The sequence below is a fragment of the Arachis ipaensis genome, chromosome B5, assembly GCF_059453495.1.
Source record: "Arachis ipaensis isolate K30076 ecotype BB chromosome B5, ASM5945349v1, whole genome shotgun sequence".
In the NCBI taxonomy this organism is placed as follows: Eukaryota; Viridiplantae; Streptophyta; class Magnoliopsida; order Fabales; family Fabaceae; genus Arachis; species Arachis ipaensis.
Window position 1 is genome coordinate 29,837,512 of NC_142440.1, and position 18,366 is coordinate 29,855,877.

The 18,366-nt window shown below is 35.0% G+C and overlaps 1 protein-coding gene and 1 long non-coding RNA gene across 2 annotated transcripts; one reads left to right on the forward strand and one right to left on the reverse strand.

Moving 5' to 3' along the window:
* Positions 1-1,296: 1,296 nt before the first annotated feature.
* On the reverse strand, positions 1,297-3,323 carry LOC107641813 (uncharacterized). The gene is given in 3 exon segments (XM_088486920.1): positions 1,297-2,003; positions 2,393-2,466; positions 2,905-3,323. Coding segments are annotated over 3 exon segments (945 nt in total). The 5' UTR covers positions 3,220-3,323; the 3' UTR covers positions 1,297-1,447.
* A 6,947-nt stretch (positions 3,324-10,270) lies between these two features.
* LOC110262789 (uncharacterized) lies at positions 10,271-11,757 on the forward strand. The gene is made up of 3 exons (XR_002347786.2): positions 10,271-10,486; positions 10,984-11,095; positions 11,546-11,757. It is a non-coding gene; the product is annotated as an uncharacterized LOC110262789 (long non-coding RNA).
* Positions 11,758-18,366: the final 6,609 nt, after the last annotated feature.

Below are 18,366 nucleotides of genomic sequence, written 5' to 3' on the forward strand. Positions count from 1 at the left end.
ATTCCGGAAGCCACATAACCATTCCCGGTGGTCAGAAACACAGAGGCGCAGCTTACCCCTCCGACAGCGACACCTACGGCGGCCTGAACCCTTTTTCCGGCGGCGGTGAGACCTCTAATAGCGCCGGCGCGGCTCACTCTGCTCCATAGCACAACAGCGCCTGGCCCTTCCCCCACCGCGAGCTCTCTGCCTCTCGCTATCCTTCGTGGCGGCTCTGGTGGCCGTTCCTGACGGCGATGGCAGTAGGGGTGGCAGAACAAACCACCATCGCGCCTCATCCTCCCCGCAACCTCCTTCTCTCTCCTCGAAGCTCGATGGCGGCATCAATCCGAGGCGACGGCGATAGCACACGGCGGCGCAGCTCTGCGCGGTGGGTCGCGCTCCTCCTCGCGTGACAGAGGCGCAACTGTTGGCTCCAGGAACGGGACGAAGACGCGGTGACCCCGACGGCGACTGGGCGCAGCCCACGGCTCCATGGGTGGCGGCGATGCCGTGAGCTCCCCTTCTTCTCTCCTCTGCCGCGTGGCTTCTTCCCCCTTGCTCGGTTCTGGTCCTCGTGATGGCGGCGAGCGGCGAGCAGCTTGGCGGTGACGATAGGCCCGCCGGCGCCAACCCGCACCTCTCTTCCTCCCCTGCTTCCCTCTGCGTTCCCTGTTTCCTCCTGGCCCTTTTCTCTCTTTTGTTTCTTTTAGTAGCAGCTGTTGCTGTTGTAGTGTTAGGTGCGTGTGTGTGTTGAGTTCAGGGGAACCGGGTAACCGGGTAGGGTTTTTTAGGGTTAGGGTTCATTTTCAAAAATTAGGGTTAAGGGCATTTTAGTAATTTCACTTAAAAATAGGTATAATGTAGTAATTAGAAATAAATTCTAATTCAACAATAATAGTGCATAAAATACTATTTGCTCATCAATTTCACACTTTATTTTTAATAAAATGTTCAAATCTAAAAATTAGAAATAATATAATTAATTTCTCTATTTTCCAAAATAGCAGTATTAATATTTAAAATATTAATTATTTAATCCAAATCATGTAAAACCCCTCTTATTTCATAACTGCCAAATTCATAATCTGAATATAGAAAATAACCCAATAATTATAAAATTGGATAAAAATCATAACTCGTCTCAAATTCAATAAATCAAAACTTGCCTTAATTATCTTTAATAAAATGATTTCCAAAATTAAGGTTATAAATAACTATATGATTTGAGACTTGATCATAATAAGACTTTTCAAAAATTCTGGATCTTACACTATCAACCTCATAGCTATGGTTACCATTACGGCTTTTCTTGAGGCTTTATCATCTCCCGTGTTTTGCCTTCAAATTCTAACAATCAATGGAATAATAAAGTTCTTACTTACAACATGTTGCATATATCTCAACTTCAAAATTAGAAAAATGCGAGGAGGGCAACACTTTTTATCGAATAGTATAACCTCCCTACTTATAAAACGAAAGGGATTTCCAAATTAGCAACACCACTGTTGTCGTGATAGTTGCTCTGCGCAAGTTCCTTTAAGCTAGTCCAAGATCTTTTCCGTTTTTTGCTTGTTGTGCTGAGTTTTCGATGCTTCTGCTTTAGCAGATATGCTTGCAGTTTCAAGCGCCTTCTTAGATTTTCTCTTCTTTGAGGTTGTGGCATTACGCTTGATGGGGTGGCTGGACCATCAACAAAGTGGATATCTATATCTGCAACTCTCAAAGCAGACGCATTTGCTTCTTTTGCATTGTCTTCACATATAATGCCTTTCTCCAATTTTGAAGACTTGTTTGTGATGGTTTTTGTTGCTGGTGTTGATACCAATGATGTTTTGGTTTTAGATGGGCATAGTCCTTTCATATGTCCCTTAAGGGCCACCCAGTTTACATTGTGATTCAGGCAAAAATGGCACTTGTGCACTACATCGTTTTGACTGTGTTTATGCTTGCCTCAGTGCTTTGATCTATTCTTCCCAATTTACACAGTTGAATTGAAGCCAGGTTGAAGAACAGTTTCACATCTAAAAAAACAGTCAAATTACTTGATGTTAAGATATTTACAAGAAAACTGTATTTGGTAACCTAGGAAATGAATGCATTAAAGGTTCAAACAAATAAATAACCCAAAGTAGATGTCTGCCAGATTTTGTGAGCATAACAAACAAGAGTAAATTAAGTATTTTTTGGGGACAAAAACAAGTTGTTGTTATCCTTCTGAAAAAACGTTTAAGCATTTTGGTTTACTGGAGACCCTATGCTCTTAGATTCTGCCAAAATACATAAAATAAAAGATCACCAAGTGCCTCAATGTATATGTTATAGATGCTGATATTAGCATTTAGTTTTCGTGAATAAATATAAGTGAGTAAGTAGAGCAACTCATAAATTAATGTGTGTTAAAACTACTTACATAGCATACATAAATATAGGAAGCAGGAATACATAATAAGGACATGAAAAATATACATATACAGTATACAAATGCTATTGCAAACAAGTGGTAGTTTGTTTCACACCCTGAGGTGGTAGTGAGGTCAATTGGGAGAGGAGAAGAGGCTTCTATTGCTAGAAGAGTGCAGATTCTTCCACTACCCATTTCACTATAGCAGAAGAAATAGAATTAAGCGTAAAAAAGGAAAGATTGAAAGTGAGGATATTCCTGTAACTAATTTGCCACCTGGCACAATCAGTGAGGAAGGTGTGAAAGAGGGTGCAGAAACATGATTCCATCCGGGATTGAGAAGAGTGTCAATTTTGTTTGGAAAGATCAGGCTAGGCTTAGGAGAGGGGCTGGCTCTCAAAATACAGCCATTGTTTCCCCTGTTTCCCTGTTAACTCTGCATTTTCCCCTTTTTGGTGTTCTCATTGATGGCTCTCAAATCTTGAAATTTAATCAAATGGACGAGTTCATAAATCTTAAACAAAAGGCAAGGAAACACACTGACAATATGAGAAATAACCCAGATGGAGAACAAAATCCCCAAGCATTATTCCATCGGCCTCAGCAGCAGTGGCCAAATGCTGCTCATAGAAGGCTCCCAAAGATGGTATCTGAGCCTCATGACTGGCCCAAACTGCAATATTTTTCAAGTGCTCAACCTCTACTAATGATTTAGAGCTGGTTCTTGCCTTTTTGAGTATTTTTCCTTTGGTTTCTTCCCTGGATGATACAGGAACATGAGGCTGAAAAGCCGGTTTTTTAGTTCCTCCTCCTCCTCCTCCTCCTAGCTTCCCCATGCCTCACTACAGCTTTCTTCGCACTTTGCTCTTATCACTTTAACTCACCAAAATATCAATTGTAATGTTTAATTTCTTCCATGAATTTTGGACGAAAGCTAGACCTTACTGGCACCATTCTAACCCATCGAATGATCAAAGCTAGTGATTAATTTTCTTAAAAAAATTTGCATAGAAACCAGTCTCACATTACTATATGGTAACCTAAGATTTTTAACTGACCACTAATACCGTTGCAGATTACAAGTTGCCTCTAGACTTAATCCGGCAAAGGGTCACTTGACTCTAACAATAAGAGCTTCTAAAACTTTTTGAAAACCATCACTTTTGTCTAAATACGTTAGCAATGTTCTGCATAAAACAGGGTAGCCAAAATTACACATGATGATGCACATGATGGTGGTGATCTTCCTTCCTAGTTCCTCTTCTACCAAGCTAAGTCATACTTCACCTCAACACTATTCGATGGGCCAATTTTCACAACATTTGTTGCACTAATACTTTCTAGTGCAGATAAATTTTCTACATTCTCGTGCCATAACCAGGAGTTGAAAGCATCAAACCAAAAAAATACATTTTTTATTTCCTTAGAACTTTGCAAGTTTTTCACTATACTTAAACTAACACCAAACACCTTATGTGCATACCTTTGTTCAACAAAAAGAGAAAATTTGATTAACAAGTCCATATCAATGTCCCAGCAACGTACACCCATCTACCTAGCTTTAGCTTACAACACAGCAAAATAAATAAATAAATAAATAAAAATTCAGAAGCATTGTACACCTTGCAGAAAGAATAGAAGAGGCGGAGAACCGGACGGCGAACGCGGCGGTGCCGAAAGCTCTTGGATTGCCGGAGATCCTGTGCCTTTGCAGTTTGCAGCAATGGAGTTGGAAAACGAAGTCGACGAACAGAGTCAAATATATATATTTGGAACAGCGAACAGAGTCCACTTACTAGTACGGTCTTAAAATTCGGCCCAGCCCAAAATATTGTAAAAAGAATCACTCGATGTAGATTTGGATGGTCCCCTTTTTTTTTTTTGCCTTCCTTTTTATTCCCCTTTTTGGTTCTATTCAATGGAAGGGTTGAAAATTATTCTAGTATTCCTTTTTTAATTAATTAAGGATTGTTTAGTAATATCATCCTTGATCACTTTTAATTTTAATTTCTTTTTTAATATAATTTTCCATTAGATTCATACAAAGTGACAAGAAATTAAGAGAATATTTTATTGTACTTAACTCAAAACTATATTAGAAATATTAAGCAGTGAAGTAGTTTTACAATTTAGTCTAACTAAGTTTTATTATACGTATGCTCTTTTTTTTTTCATGTGTCTCTTCATCTATGTGACTTTCTTCTTCATTTACTTTATATTATTTTTTTTCTCCTTCTTTTGCATTTTCTTCTCTTTCTCACTTTTCTTCTTCTACATCATTATCATCATCATCACCATCTTCTCCTCCTTCTCTTTCTCCCACTACAAAAATTGTTAATTATCATCGAAAATTGCTATAAAAATTCAATGATAATTTAATTACTGTTGAATTTTTTGTCAAATGAAAATGAATTTTAAATTGATCGCCGGTAAATAGCTATCTTCAGATTTTATGAATTTGACGCTAATTACTACTAGAAAAACTTGACAGTAAATAATTTTTAGGAGACAAATATGGGAAAATGTCACCGTCGCCTGTCGGACGCCAATTATTACCGCTGGGTATTGCTGATCCTAAATTCGACGCTAATGAATGGCGTAATTCACTTTTTAAAAATAAATCAAAACGTTACAGTCAGATTTTTTCTAGTAAATTCGACAATAATAAATAACAATTTTTTCTGGATAATGCATATATACAATATCATTACTATAACCTGCTATATCAGATTCAATATTATGAGAATTAATATTTATACCAAATTAATCGAAACTAAATGTTATTTTTAATTAATACAACAAACAAAAATGTGAAACAATAAATATAAGAAAAAATTAATGTCAAACAAATGTAAATAAACCTTAATAAATGGGTCCTAATAGTCATCCTCATCGTCACCCTAATTCTGTTACTGCAGTGGTAGAGATACCGATGCAAATGACAATGAGCCCATCCAAGGCTCCAATAGTGGTGCTGCCATCCGTGTGTATTTGGTTATAGTAAACCGCCATCTGCTGCCACATCTTCTGGATCTACTCTAAAACTCCTACTTTAGAAAAATCTAAATCTAAATCCTGCATTTCTCGCTCTACCAAACGTGTAAGGAGCTCTTGGTACCTTTTTTCAGACTGATGCAATTGTTGACCCTGATCTTGTAGGCTCTGGGTCAGGTAGTGGACCTGTTCGCACAAATCGACGTTTTAGGGAGGTACAACACTGGTGGTTGAGGTGGAAAAAGTCCTTAAGGTGGAGGTGTGAAAATTGCTGGCAAAGAATGACCCTACTCCAAACATGCAATTCTTATATGGCTCAGATATGGTCTCGCGCCACACTCTATCAAGATCCACTAGCACTAAACAAGTTGACTCGTGGCATTCCTCTCCATTATGGTGAGATTGTTGGGTCGCAGCCTCCAATTCCTTTAATACAATTATAGATACCATTATTTAAAAATCATTACATGTCATTAGATAAAGACAATTACTCACATAAAAATTTTCAGATGATAAAAAAATCTTTTATTGTTCTCTTTCAGCATGTCAGTGTACTTCAAGACTTTAACCATGGTGACCACATGGTCCAATGACTTTTTTTGTACATATTGAACAAATAGGTTTAAACAAGTGACAATTAATTTAAAAAATAAACATCAAATTAACTTAAGATATTTCTAAATGACATACGAAAACCATTCTTGCTTAACCTTCTGCTCCTTTTTTTTCCTCTTCTTCTTCCTTCATTATCATCATCATCATCATTATCATGTTCTTCTTCTCTTATATATGTTCAATAAAATTATTGAGTACATAAATTTTGATGCATATCACAAAAAATTTGTAGTGACCAGGACATAAATTTTTGAAGAATCATATACCTAAAACATTAGTTCAGCTAATTAACAAAATACATTCAATATATCAAGTATTATCAGAACTCAACATAAAATGATTAGATAAAAAATAGAAAAATTAGTATAGAAATGACAAAAAAGCTTCAACAAAAGTAATTTTTGAGTTGTGCAGGAAAAATTTGCTAGGCTGTGCCAAAATTTTCATTGTTATATCGATAAATATTTGTATTATATATGCGCAAAATTTTTTGTGCCATGTGCAAAAAATTCTATACTATATTAATAAGTTTATGTGTTATGTGCAAAAATTTTAGTGTTATATTAATAAATTTCTGTGCTTTTTAAAAAGCATTTTTGTGATATATCGATAAAAAGAAGCGGTTAATGCATGCATACGTTGGTTTTTGCTGGACTTGCGCTAATTTAGTTTGACTTAATTACTAAAAATGTTTATACGTGTAAAAGTACTATAATTATATTATAAAAACAAATTTTTTATATTTTTATTAATATAATTTGTGTTACATGGAGTTAATTTTATATTGAGATTGTTTCTTTAGTATATTTATCAAATATATATTCGACTTTATTTCTAATTTATTAAATTTTTATGTATAACATCTAAACTCATAGATACACTCTTAAGAATTACAATTTTTTTATTAACAAAAAATATAGAAAACTAATTTTTAGTTAACCAATTATAGGGTTTAAATTTATAATTTAAGATTTAGGGTTAAGAATTCTTGATTTAGGGTCAAAAATTTAAGATAAAATCTATTCTAAGTAACCAACTAATTAAAACTAAGCCACCATATGCCAATAATCTAAAAAAGCTCAATACTCAGACACAATTTTTTATTGAAAGTACTCTTTTAAATTTTTTTCCTTCTTCTTCCTCCCAATACCCCAATTTCACCTACCACTACAATCCAGCTACCTCCACCATACACTAGCCACTATTGTTGCATTGCCAACCATTGTTAGCGACTACCTCCAGCGACAATCTCTGGCAACCACTAGCCACCCACCATCGGTCAGCCTAAATTCTAAACCATAAATTATAAATCCTAAATTCTAAACTCTAAATCTTAATTTTTTTTATTTGATTTTGGATATTTTTATTATTTTTAATTTTAGATGTTTCTTTTTATTGTGAATTGTTAGTTATTTTATTGGCTAAAAATTGTTAATTATTGATACTTTGTCTAAAGATAAAGAAAATAATTTTTAAAAAATTAGTTGATATTGGTTGAAAAAATTTGGTTCTATAGCATTACTTTTTTATTAACATAAAAAAGTAAATTGTTGGTCAAATAATATTGTAGAACATGAAACCACCACAAACTCGAGTTTGACGGTCTTATAATTGTCCCTGCAGATGCTGAATAACATATTAAAATTCAACTATGTATAAAAGCTTAAAGATTTTGACAATAGTTGGATTGGTTATATACGTAAATTGGTAACGATGGTTTTTTATTCTGTCATTATGAAAGGTCAGCCATGTGATTTCTTTAAACTAAATAGAGAAATCTACCAAGAAGAAAATAAATTTATTTAGAATAAAATTAATATGATTAAGTATCATTTACTTAGATGTGATTAAAAAATAATTGAATAATTATGTACCGTAAAAAATTAATATTATTAAAGGATAAAATTAAAATTTATTTCTATGTATCGTTTTTGTCCTCAACGTTTTCGTCCTATTTAAGTCTCTAATATTTCAAAAATTGTCTCAATTTTGTTCTGCCGTCAATTCCGTTAACAGATTTCTAATGGCAGGACAACATTGAGTCAATTTTGAAACGTTAAGGACTTAAATAGGACGATTCAAATGTTAGAGACAACTTTGAGACTTACCCCAAATTTTGGGGACAAAAATGATACTTTACTCTTAAATTTATTATGTGAAGAAGTTTTAGTATTTTGGAAATGGATGATAATTAAGGTGAATTAAAATTGGAGTTGTTCTGTTGAGCTATAATATAGAATCATTGAGACTTGAATGTTTTATCAAGTGTTCATAGATATTTTGGAATCAGTTGATACGTGCTTCAAATATTCGTGATATGAAGAGTTCAAGTGTTATTTAGAAGATATTAGTTTACATTTTTAGAATATTTTAATTTAATGTATTTTGATTTTTGTTTATTTAATTACTAGATTGGGTCTCATGTTTATGGATTTTAGGGTTTTTCTTTGTTTTAACCTAATAAGAGGTTATAAATACCTCCTTAGCTATTGTAGTCGTAGTATAGAATTTTTAGAGGTTTGAAAATCCCTTTTTTTTTGTTTCGTGATAAAACCATGGTGTGGACAATTGAGGTTGAGGAGTCTCTCTTGTTGCATCGGGGAATTGGTTAGAAGGTTGAGGAGTCCATTCGAATCAATTCCCAAACTATGGCGTTGACAAGTTAGGTTGAGGAGTCCCTTTTTTGTTGCGTCAAGAAATTGGGTAGAAAGTAGAGTGATTCTCTTGTATTCAAATTCAATCTATCCTTTTTATTTCTATTTCAATTTCAATGTATCTTCTTATTTAATTTCAATTCTTGACAAAAATGATAGATTGAAATTGAATAAAAAGAGAATCACTCTACTCTCTACCCAATTTCTTGACGCAATAGGAAAGAGACTCCTCAACCTAACTTGTCAACGCCATAGTTTGGAAATTGATTCGAAGGGACTTCTCAACCTTCTAACCAATTCCCCGATGCAACAAGAGAGGGACTCCTCAACCTCAATTGTCCACACCATGGTTTCATCATGAAACCAAAAAAAAAAGGTTTTGAAACCTCTAAAAATTCTATACTACAACTACAATAGCTAATGAGGTATTTATAACCTCTTAAAACAAAGAAAAATCCTAAAGCCCATAAACATAAGGCCCAATCTAGTAATTCTAGTAATTAAATAAACAAAATCAAAATACATTAAATTAAAATATTCTAAAAATGTAAACTAATATCTTCTAAATAACACTTGAACTCTTCATATCACGAACATTTGAAGTACGTATCATTCTCCTCCTCTGCAAAACAAATTCATCTTCGAATCATGTAGGTGGAAAAATAGTATATGAAAAGCACAATAATTACAAGAAAGATAATTTCTTTTTTTTGTATATATTTCTTTTTTCTCTTTTTTTGCACTGTATACTTTTTTTAATAATAAAATCAACAATGATGACAAAACAATAATGAAACACAAACGGAAAATAAGAACACGAGAACTTAAAGGAAGACGCGACAGACACTGGACTCTTTTTTTTATAATAAAAAAAGAACAAATATAGATTAATAAGAATTAATCTAATACCTGAGTTCTGATACCAAATAATAAAGAAATAAGAAATAAACAAGAAGATAAAGATTTAAACTGAATAAAAAAATACATTAAAATTGAAGATAGAAATAAAAAGATAGATTGAAATTGAGTACAAAGAGAATCACTCTACTTTCTACCCAATTTCTTGACACAACAAGAAAGGGACTCCTCAACCTAATTTGTCAACGCCATAGTTTGGGAATTGAATCGAAGGGACTCCTCAACCTTCTACTCAATTCCCCAATGTAACAAGAGAGGGACTCCTCAACCTCAATTGTCCACACCATAGTTTCATCACGAAACCAAAAAAAGGGGTTTTAAAACCTCTAAAAATTCTATACTACGACTACAATAGCTAAGGAGGTATTTATAACCTCTTATTAGGTTAAAACAAAGAAAAACCATAAAGTCCATAAACATAAGGCCCAATCTAGTAATTAAATAAATAAAATCAAAATACATTAAATTAAAATATTCTAAAAATGTAAATTAATATCTTCTAAATAACACTTGAACTCTTCATATCACGAACATTTGAAGCAAGTATCATCAGTACTTATCGTGATAGTTCTGTATGTGAACATGTTGAATCAGGTTGCCAATGTATTGTGGGTGATATCTTTTATTGGTGGTCTTTTCAACTTCCTAACTTTAATCTATATGGGCAGGCTCTTTACTTTTTTAGCTTTTATACAAGGATATTATATTTTTTACATAGTTTTTGCCTCTGTTAATTTGCTGCTGATATTTCAATAATTTTCTTGATAGGTGTTCTTCTAAGCTTGTCAGTTCCTGTTTTGTATGACAAGTTCCAGGACCAAATCGATGCTAAGCTGTACATGATAAATGGAATTATTGAGCCATATTATAGAAGGATTTCAAGCAAGATTCCAAAACTGTGAAATAAAAGAAGGTGCAGTAGGTAAGCAACATGTACCTTCACTTTTCATATTTGAACCTGATAGTTGCTAAAAGAGAAAATATTGCTGTCTTATTTATCTCTGTGGTGCAATGTTCAATTTTTGCTCTACCAAGTGCAAAACACGATCTTATGTTGCTTTTACTTGTAGTATATATGCATAATGTTAGTTAGGTATATGTTGATCATTTCTATCCTTTCGCCATCTCTCTATTTTAAGCAGATGACTATTTTGATTTATCATTTTAACTGATTTAGCAATCATAACTGAGTTTTATAAGCAATATGTTAAAAACCTTAAAATAGTTTACCTGAATTTTTGGGTTAACTTCTTCAAGTTTGAAATTCAGGATGCACATGGACAAGCGAAGTCGATTTAGGGGTATATAAATGAGTGCTTAACATATGAAGTACTTGAGGTTTTTCTTTAGCTGGGATGTTTTCGCTATTTTAATTGATGGTTATTGAAAAGTGATAACACTAATCTTGGTGTATTTCAGGTTGGAGCACGGGGTTTACAATATCTCAAGGATGAGGGAGTCAGCAGCAAATAGATACAAAGTCTTTCGGATTCCAGTTCATTGGATGCTTGATAGTGGCTTTGTGACTCAGGTAACTTGCCGGTTGCACATGCTTAATTTTATTTTATCTCCATATATAGCTTCAGCAATAACCAAATTTGAACTGAAATAACAGTATATCTTACGGATTTCTAGACAATTGTCTTCAAGTGTTAGTTATTAATGTTAGTGTTGGTCTCCAAGTATTTTTATCTTGATGCATTTCTTATCTGTGTATACTTTTTAAAATGTTTGAATAGAAATTGAGAAAAAAAATTGGGATAATTGTATTTGTTAAATGTTAAGCAGATAGAACTTTTACAAGTGCCTAAAGGGTATATGTGCAACATTTTCCATTTATTATTTTTTTTCAAACTATTCAAATATGGATGAAATTAATAGCTCTAACATGTCTGTGTTAAAATATCCAATTTCTAGTTTAAATATTATGATGAATAATACTTAAAAAGCATTTTTTGATTGAAGTTGCCTTTCATCACAGAGTTCGTGCCCTGGGATGATTCCGTCGGCCGTGAATGACATTGTTGCTGGTCTAAAAGGATTCAGAGATGATGATGTGAAGCCATTTTAATTTCTTCTTGTTTGAATGCAGTTGAGACTCAGGTTTGTTTGTAGATAGAAATAATTTAATTCTTTTTCTTGTTAATGTAAGAATATATACAAGTAACTTAGCAAGGTAGTGAACCTAAATCTAACGCCATTGACATGAATACATGATTTAATTGCATTGATATTGATTAGAACGAAAGTAGAGGATTTTCTTCTCTCTATTTTTCATACAAACAGTTTTTAACTAATGAAATTTCTTAGGATCCTCATTCATTGTATGTCTGATTGCAAATCAAAATAATTTAACCAACAAAGTAAGCAATAAGTTCTTCTTTTTCTAGCTAGGTTTATATTCTCCGCCTCCCTTCATTCTTTGTCTCAATGTTTCGAAAATAATAATTAGAACTAGATATTAAGCATTAGAAGAGGGATATAGAGCTAGCGTTAATTTTTTTTATTGACTTTACATTATTATTGAGGAACTTTCAACATGGGATAGTAGTAGTTAATTACTTTGATAATAGTTATTATTGTTTATTACTGAGATATATATATATATATAACCCAACTATGGTTAAGATAAGGACCAATTACAATGTGACACATAATGAAGGGTAACTTACATGTTATTTTAGAGGGAGTTGGGTAGCATTCACCTCTATATATATATATATATATATATCAAAAGGTAATTAAAAAAGCAATGATGGCTGTGAAAGATTTGGAGAATATATTATTAAGATTTTATTCCTATGAAAATATGTTGAGGTATCTGATTTGTTTGATAAACTGAATTTGGCAGATTACAAAAATTTAGGCTAGAGTGGTTATTCTTGTTTGGTACTGTTTTCAGGAGGTTCTTTTCTTTTCTTTTTTTTTTTTTTTTGTTTTATATGAACTTTGGCTGTTGCTTGATGAAGAGATTTTATGTCGGTATAGAATTTTATAGATAAATTCTCATTGCAAGTATAGTTTCTAAACCAATAAACAATCCTCAATAAAAAATTTGTTTGTCACAAGTACAAACCCCAATAAAAATAACCAAAGTATTCAAACCTCGGGTCGTCTCTCAAGAAATTGCAGGAAAGTGTTCTTGTTATTGGTTATGGGACAAGTATTTTTGGGGTTTTGAATAAAGAAACAAAAAATGTAAATGGCAATAAAGTAAAGGAAACTCAAATAATAAAAAGGTCTTGACAAGGGTTGATGGTTAAGGATCTTTATCCTTGTTACTAACCTCAACATGATAATTGCAAGGATCAATCCCATTAAGTCATCCTCTAACAAGTGGAGGAAAGTAAAATGGACTACATCAATCCTAATCCATAAGTCCTAGCCACCTTGTAAGACCCAGAACTTTTGAAAAGTCTTATTATAATCAAGTCTCAAATCATATAGTTATTTATAGCCTTAATTTTGAAAATCATTTTATTAAAGATAAATAAGGCAAGTTGTGATTTATTGAATTTGAGACAAGTTATGATTTATTATCCAATTTGATAATTATTGGATTATTTTCTATATTTGAATTATAAAGTTGATAGTTATAAAATAATAAGGATTTTTATATGATTTGGATTGGATAAGTAATATTTTAAATATTAATACTGCTATTTTGGAAAATGAAGAAATTAAGTATATTATTTCTAATTATTTGACTTGAGCATTTTATTGAAAATAATTTGTAAAAATTGATGAGCAAATTGTATTTTCTATATACAATTAGTGTTGGATCTAATTTGGGTTTCAATTACTATAGTATCCCCAATTTTATGCGAAACTACTATATTGCCCCTTACCCTAATTTGGCATACCCTTCCCTCTATTTTCTCTTCATGCTGCGCAGCCTCAAACCATCTTCTTCACTGTCTTTGCTGCGCAGCCCTACCCTAACTAAGCACACACGCATGGTTCTTTAAACTAGAGGAAAAAGAAGAACGGGAATCAAGAAGGGGGAAATCAGAAAACACAACACACACACCCACGAAGCATTTTTGGTCGCGGAGAAGGGGAAGGGAAGGGGAAGAAGTCGCGCCGGTGTACTGGGTTGCACCACCACCATGTCGCCGTCTAATCGAGGAGGGGGAAGAGCGCCGCGCCTCTCTGTCTTGCCGCCGCTGAGCTCGCACACAGGAAGAGAGGAGATGCGCGAAAGGGAGCCACTGCGGGGAAACCATCGCCGCCTGCCACCATCGCCGAGCGTGGGGCCGCCGTCCTCCTCGTCGCCGACCAGCCCGTCTCGTTGCCGCCGTCGAACCCGTCCCTTGCCGCCGCCGTTGAAGCTGTGAACAGAGAAGAGGGAAAGGGATGAGTCGCGAGGAAGCAATGCTGCCCTTCCATCGCCGCTGCTGCCACGGTTGTGGTTGAGGGTATCCCCGTCGCCGTGGGTGGTTCCACCGCCCTTGCTGCCATGCCATCAGAGTCTGCCGCCATGACCGCCGGTCTCCTAGTTGCTGCTGTGGTTGGGGGTCTGCTGTGTATGGTCGCTGGAAAATCCTTCTGCCACCGGAGCTGCCCTGAAACACCATCAGAGTCTGACAGCGCCGCTGTCGGAGTTCTGAGGCCACCGGAACCACCGCCAGAGGTTCTGGCTACTTCTGCCGTCGCCGGAAAAGTTGCCGGTAAGGGTTTTATTTGAAGTTTCTGCCTTTTTGCAATTTGAGAAGGTTTTAACGCTGCGCAGTCTTTATAGTTGATCTACCGGAGCTTCTGGCCGCCGCCGGAGCTGTTGCCGGGCCGGTTCGAAATCGCAGCTGCTTCGTGTTGTTATTCCGGTAAGAAATTATGTTTCGAAAAGTCTCGCATTAGTTTTCGGTTGTGTTAGTTAATGAATATGAGTTTTGGTAACGTGGGGTCGAGTCCTGATTATTATATGTTGCGACTAGAGTTGCTATGGTTATTGCAAAAGTGGCTGGGAGCTGAGGTTTTGGTTGCCGTCAGTTCGGGTTGAGGCGGAAAGGACTCTGTGAGGCGTTTGGGTTATGGAATTGCGTTTTGAGGTAGGGACGCTTTCCAAAACTATACTTTATGTATTGGAATTATTACATATGGATACTAATGTGAGAAAATGTGTATTTGGTGATTGTATCGGCCTTATGTATTATTTGATTGTCTCGAAAGCTTATGAATGTTTGTTTGGTTGAATTGTTGTGCGGCTTTGTGAAATGTAATGTTTGGAAATTGATTCTTTAAAGATTTGAAATATGAGTTTAATCCGTTGAGGATTGGTTTGAAGTGAGTCAATTATTTTGATGATGTGAAAGATAGAATACTCTTGAAATTCAGCCTGGGTTGCTTTAATTGATTTGGTTTTGATAAATGATTTATTGCCGAACTGATCCTTTTAAACTTTGGAAATTGGTTAAATCGGTTGATATTGAGTTGATTTTGAAATGGTTTCCTTGAGATATGCCACTGAGGCATTTAGCTTGCTTTTGAATTGATTTCTGGTTTTGAGCTGTTGAAAAGGATTGTGAAACGGTTTAGTTGGGACCCGAACCGGGTGGCAAAGTCCAAGTTTTAAGGGAGGTGCTACCAAAATTTCTATAAAACCCGAGTCTTTATTGAAAGGTTGTCGGGAAAAATGATGAGTTAAAGAGTTCTACTATTTTATTTGAATTATCAAGAAAAGGATGATTCATGCTTTTGAAATGAATTATTAAAGAGGAAATTGTGATTTAGCCTTGCTTCTTAAGAAAAGCATTGTATCTCTTTTGGGAGAAAGTTATTTAGATGAAATTTATATTTTAAAAGCTGTTTCAATTGTGACAATGGCTATGCCTTTGAATTTGACTTGAGAGTTTCAATTAGAGGAGTTTCAATGACTTTGAAAGAACCTGAATGTCTATTGACAAGTTTCATTTTAAAATGTTTTGAGAAAGGTTTTAAGTACTCTTCGAATTCTGAATTCTTGCAAGACTAAAACAATTTTGAGTCGTTGAAACGTTCTAGAATTTATCATGGGGGTTGAAGCTGGTTTTGCCTAAGTAAAAAACGGATTTGAAAGAAATGAAAGATTATATGACTCGGTTTGGCTTAGATCCTATTTTATTACTCAAGTCAGGAAGCCAAGGTACTTGGCGAAATGAGTTATGTTATTCTCCCCTAAAGACTTGGGACTCTGCCGAGAAACTTTGTTATAAAATTCCATTGTGGGATGGGTGATTTTGAATGTTCCCAAAGTGAATCTTTAACTTTCCATGGTTTTGGAAGTTTTGGAAAGAGGATGCCGAGAGCGGCTTTATTTTAAAAAGGGAACTCACTTTGAGTAAGTTTGGCTTATGAGCCTGAGATGATTTGAGAAATGAGATCTTTAAAGCCAAAGCTGAAAAGAGTTGAAATTTGATTTCAAAGTGAAATGGCTTGAGAAAAGTGATTTATGGCTTAAATGCCGGTTTTATGAATTTGATGATGTTGAATGGTGGAAGTGCTGTTTGTTATGGGCCGGAATGGCTGTGTATGATATTGATTTATGGTTGGTTGTCGAATGAGTTATGGGCCGCATGGCTGATTATGAATTATGAGTTTAAGCCGAAGGGCTGTATTTATTGATAAATTGGCTGGTTCTGGATTGAACCGTGAGCCGGATGGCCGAGATGAATGTTGTATGTGAAAATGCTTGTGTTTTCTCTCTGGTTGTAAGGGTGACAGGGCACCGATACCCTCTAATGGCGACAGGGCGCAGATACCCTCTAATGGCGACAGGGCGCAGATACCCTCTAATGATAATAATACGCAACAGAGAGACTGTGTCCGGGTTAGCTACTAGACACGTCGGGTTGGCTTGGTAACCGACAGATGATATCATCAGCCACTAGGGACAGGCATGTATCATATGCATCTATGTGACATTGTTTGGGTGTGCATATTATACTTGGTTTGCCTATGTGATTAATTGCTAATTGTTCTACTTGCAATAACTGTTTGTTTGTACTTGCATCTTCCTATTTGTGTTTGCTACTGGGACTCTGTTGGATTGTGGTGATTGGTTGATGGTTAGATTGTTTGGGCCTAGGGCCGTGGTTGAAATGAGATGGACCGATGGTTGGTTTTGGTTGTGTTCTGGTTTGGGAAAATATGAAAGGCTATTTTGGTTCAGCACAGATAAACCATTTTGAAAGGCTCTTGAGTTTTTGAGAATTGAACTGTTCCTCTTTCAGAAAAGGATTTCAGATTTCTTTTTATTTGTAAACCGTTATTTTTGAAAAGAGGCATAAGACGGTTATTAATCACTGGTACGGTTCATCTTCACGTATCCTATTACAGTAATTCCCAAAAACCCTCTACTGAGAACCCTTTCGAGGATGATGTTCTCACCCCCCTACATTTTTTCCCTTTCAGGATATGGGCGCAGAAGTTACGAAGAGTTTATTTGTTGTTGTTGAGATGCTCTGTATTGTTCTAGTTATGGTTTATTGTACCCTCACCTTTATCTTGATATATTCTGTAAGAGGGATAGGGATTGTATTGGTTAATGCTTGTAATAATATTTATATACATGTATGTATATATATGGATGTACTCTTTATGAGTTTCTGTAAGTTGTATGGTATGTATGGATGTACGTTGTATAGCAAAAGTATTTTTGGGAGCGGTTTTGCGGTTTAAAGTTTTAAACAGGCTCATATTTTAGTATTAAATAATATAAAAGTCGTCGTAATGTCCGAGCTATCAAAGTCGCGTAGCCGGAAGCGTGAGCTTTGGTAGTTAGGGTGTTACACACCTCACTAATTAACTTAGTGGAAGCTAGAGTCAATGGATACCAATCATCAATCACTTGGACATTAGCAACTCAAATTCACCTAAGTTACCATCCCAAGCCAAGAACACATAAATCTACTCTAACATCCTTCCAAGTATTTAATCAAACACTTGGAAGGTATAAAAGGAAAGTAAGATAAAATTGCAAGAAATATAAATCTACAACTACCAATTGCAAGGAAATTAACAACAACTCAAATCAACAATAAAGAAACATAAAACATAAATTGCATTAAAAGGAAAATAAAAAGAACAAGAGTGCATCAACAACAAAGTAAACAAATACAAAGAGTAAAACACTAAACTAGGAAAGCAAAGTAAAGGAACAAGAAACTAGAAAGGAAAAGTAAATCAAAACATGAATTAAACCTAGATATAAAGAAATCCTAATCTACATCTAACCTAATTCTAGAGAGAAGAGAGAGCTTCTCTCTTTAGAAACTAACTAAAGCATGGTGAAAACTATACTATGTTCTCCCCCTTGTCCAATCTTCAATTCTGCACGAAATAGTCTCTGGAATCAGCTGGATTTGGGCCTGGGAAGCTCAAAAATTGTCCCCCAGCATTTTCACTTTAATGAGGTCACGTGCGAGCTATGACGTGTACGCATGGGTCACGCGTACGCGTCGCTTGGCATTTTTACTTCCCACGCGTATGCGTCGCCCATGCGTCTTCATATCCATGCGTGCGCGTCGATGAATGCACTCCAATCCTTGATTTTCCATAAATTCTCCACTTTGCATGCTTTTCTCTTCACTCCTTTGATCCATTCCTAGCCTTCTCAACCTGAATTCACTAACAAACACATCAAGGCATATAGTGGAATCAAAGGTGAATTAAAATTAGCTATTTTAAGGCCTAAAAAGTATGTTTTCACACTTAAGCACAAATTAAGGGAGAGTTACGAAACCATACTATTTCATTGAATAAATGTGAGAAAAGTTGATAAAATTCACTCAATTCAACATAAAATGTATCATGAAATAGTGGTGC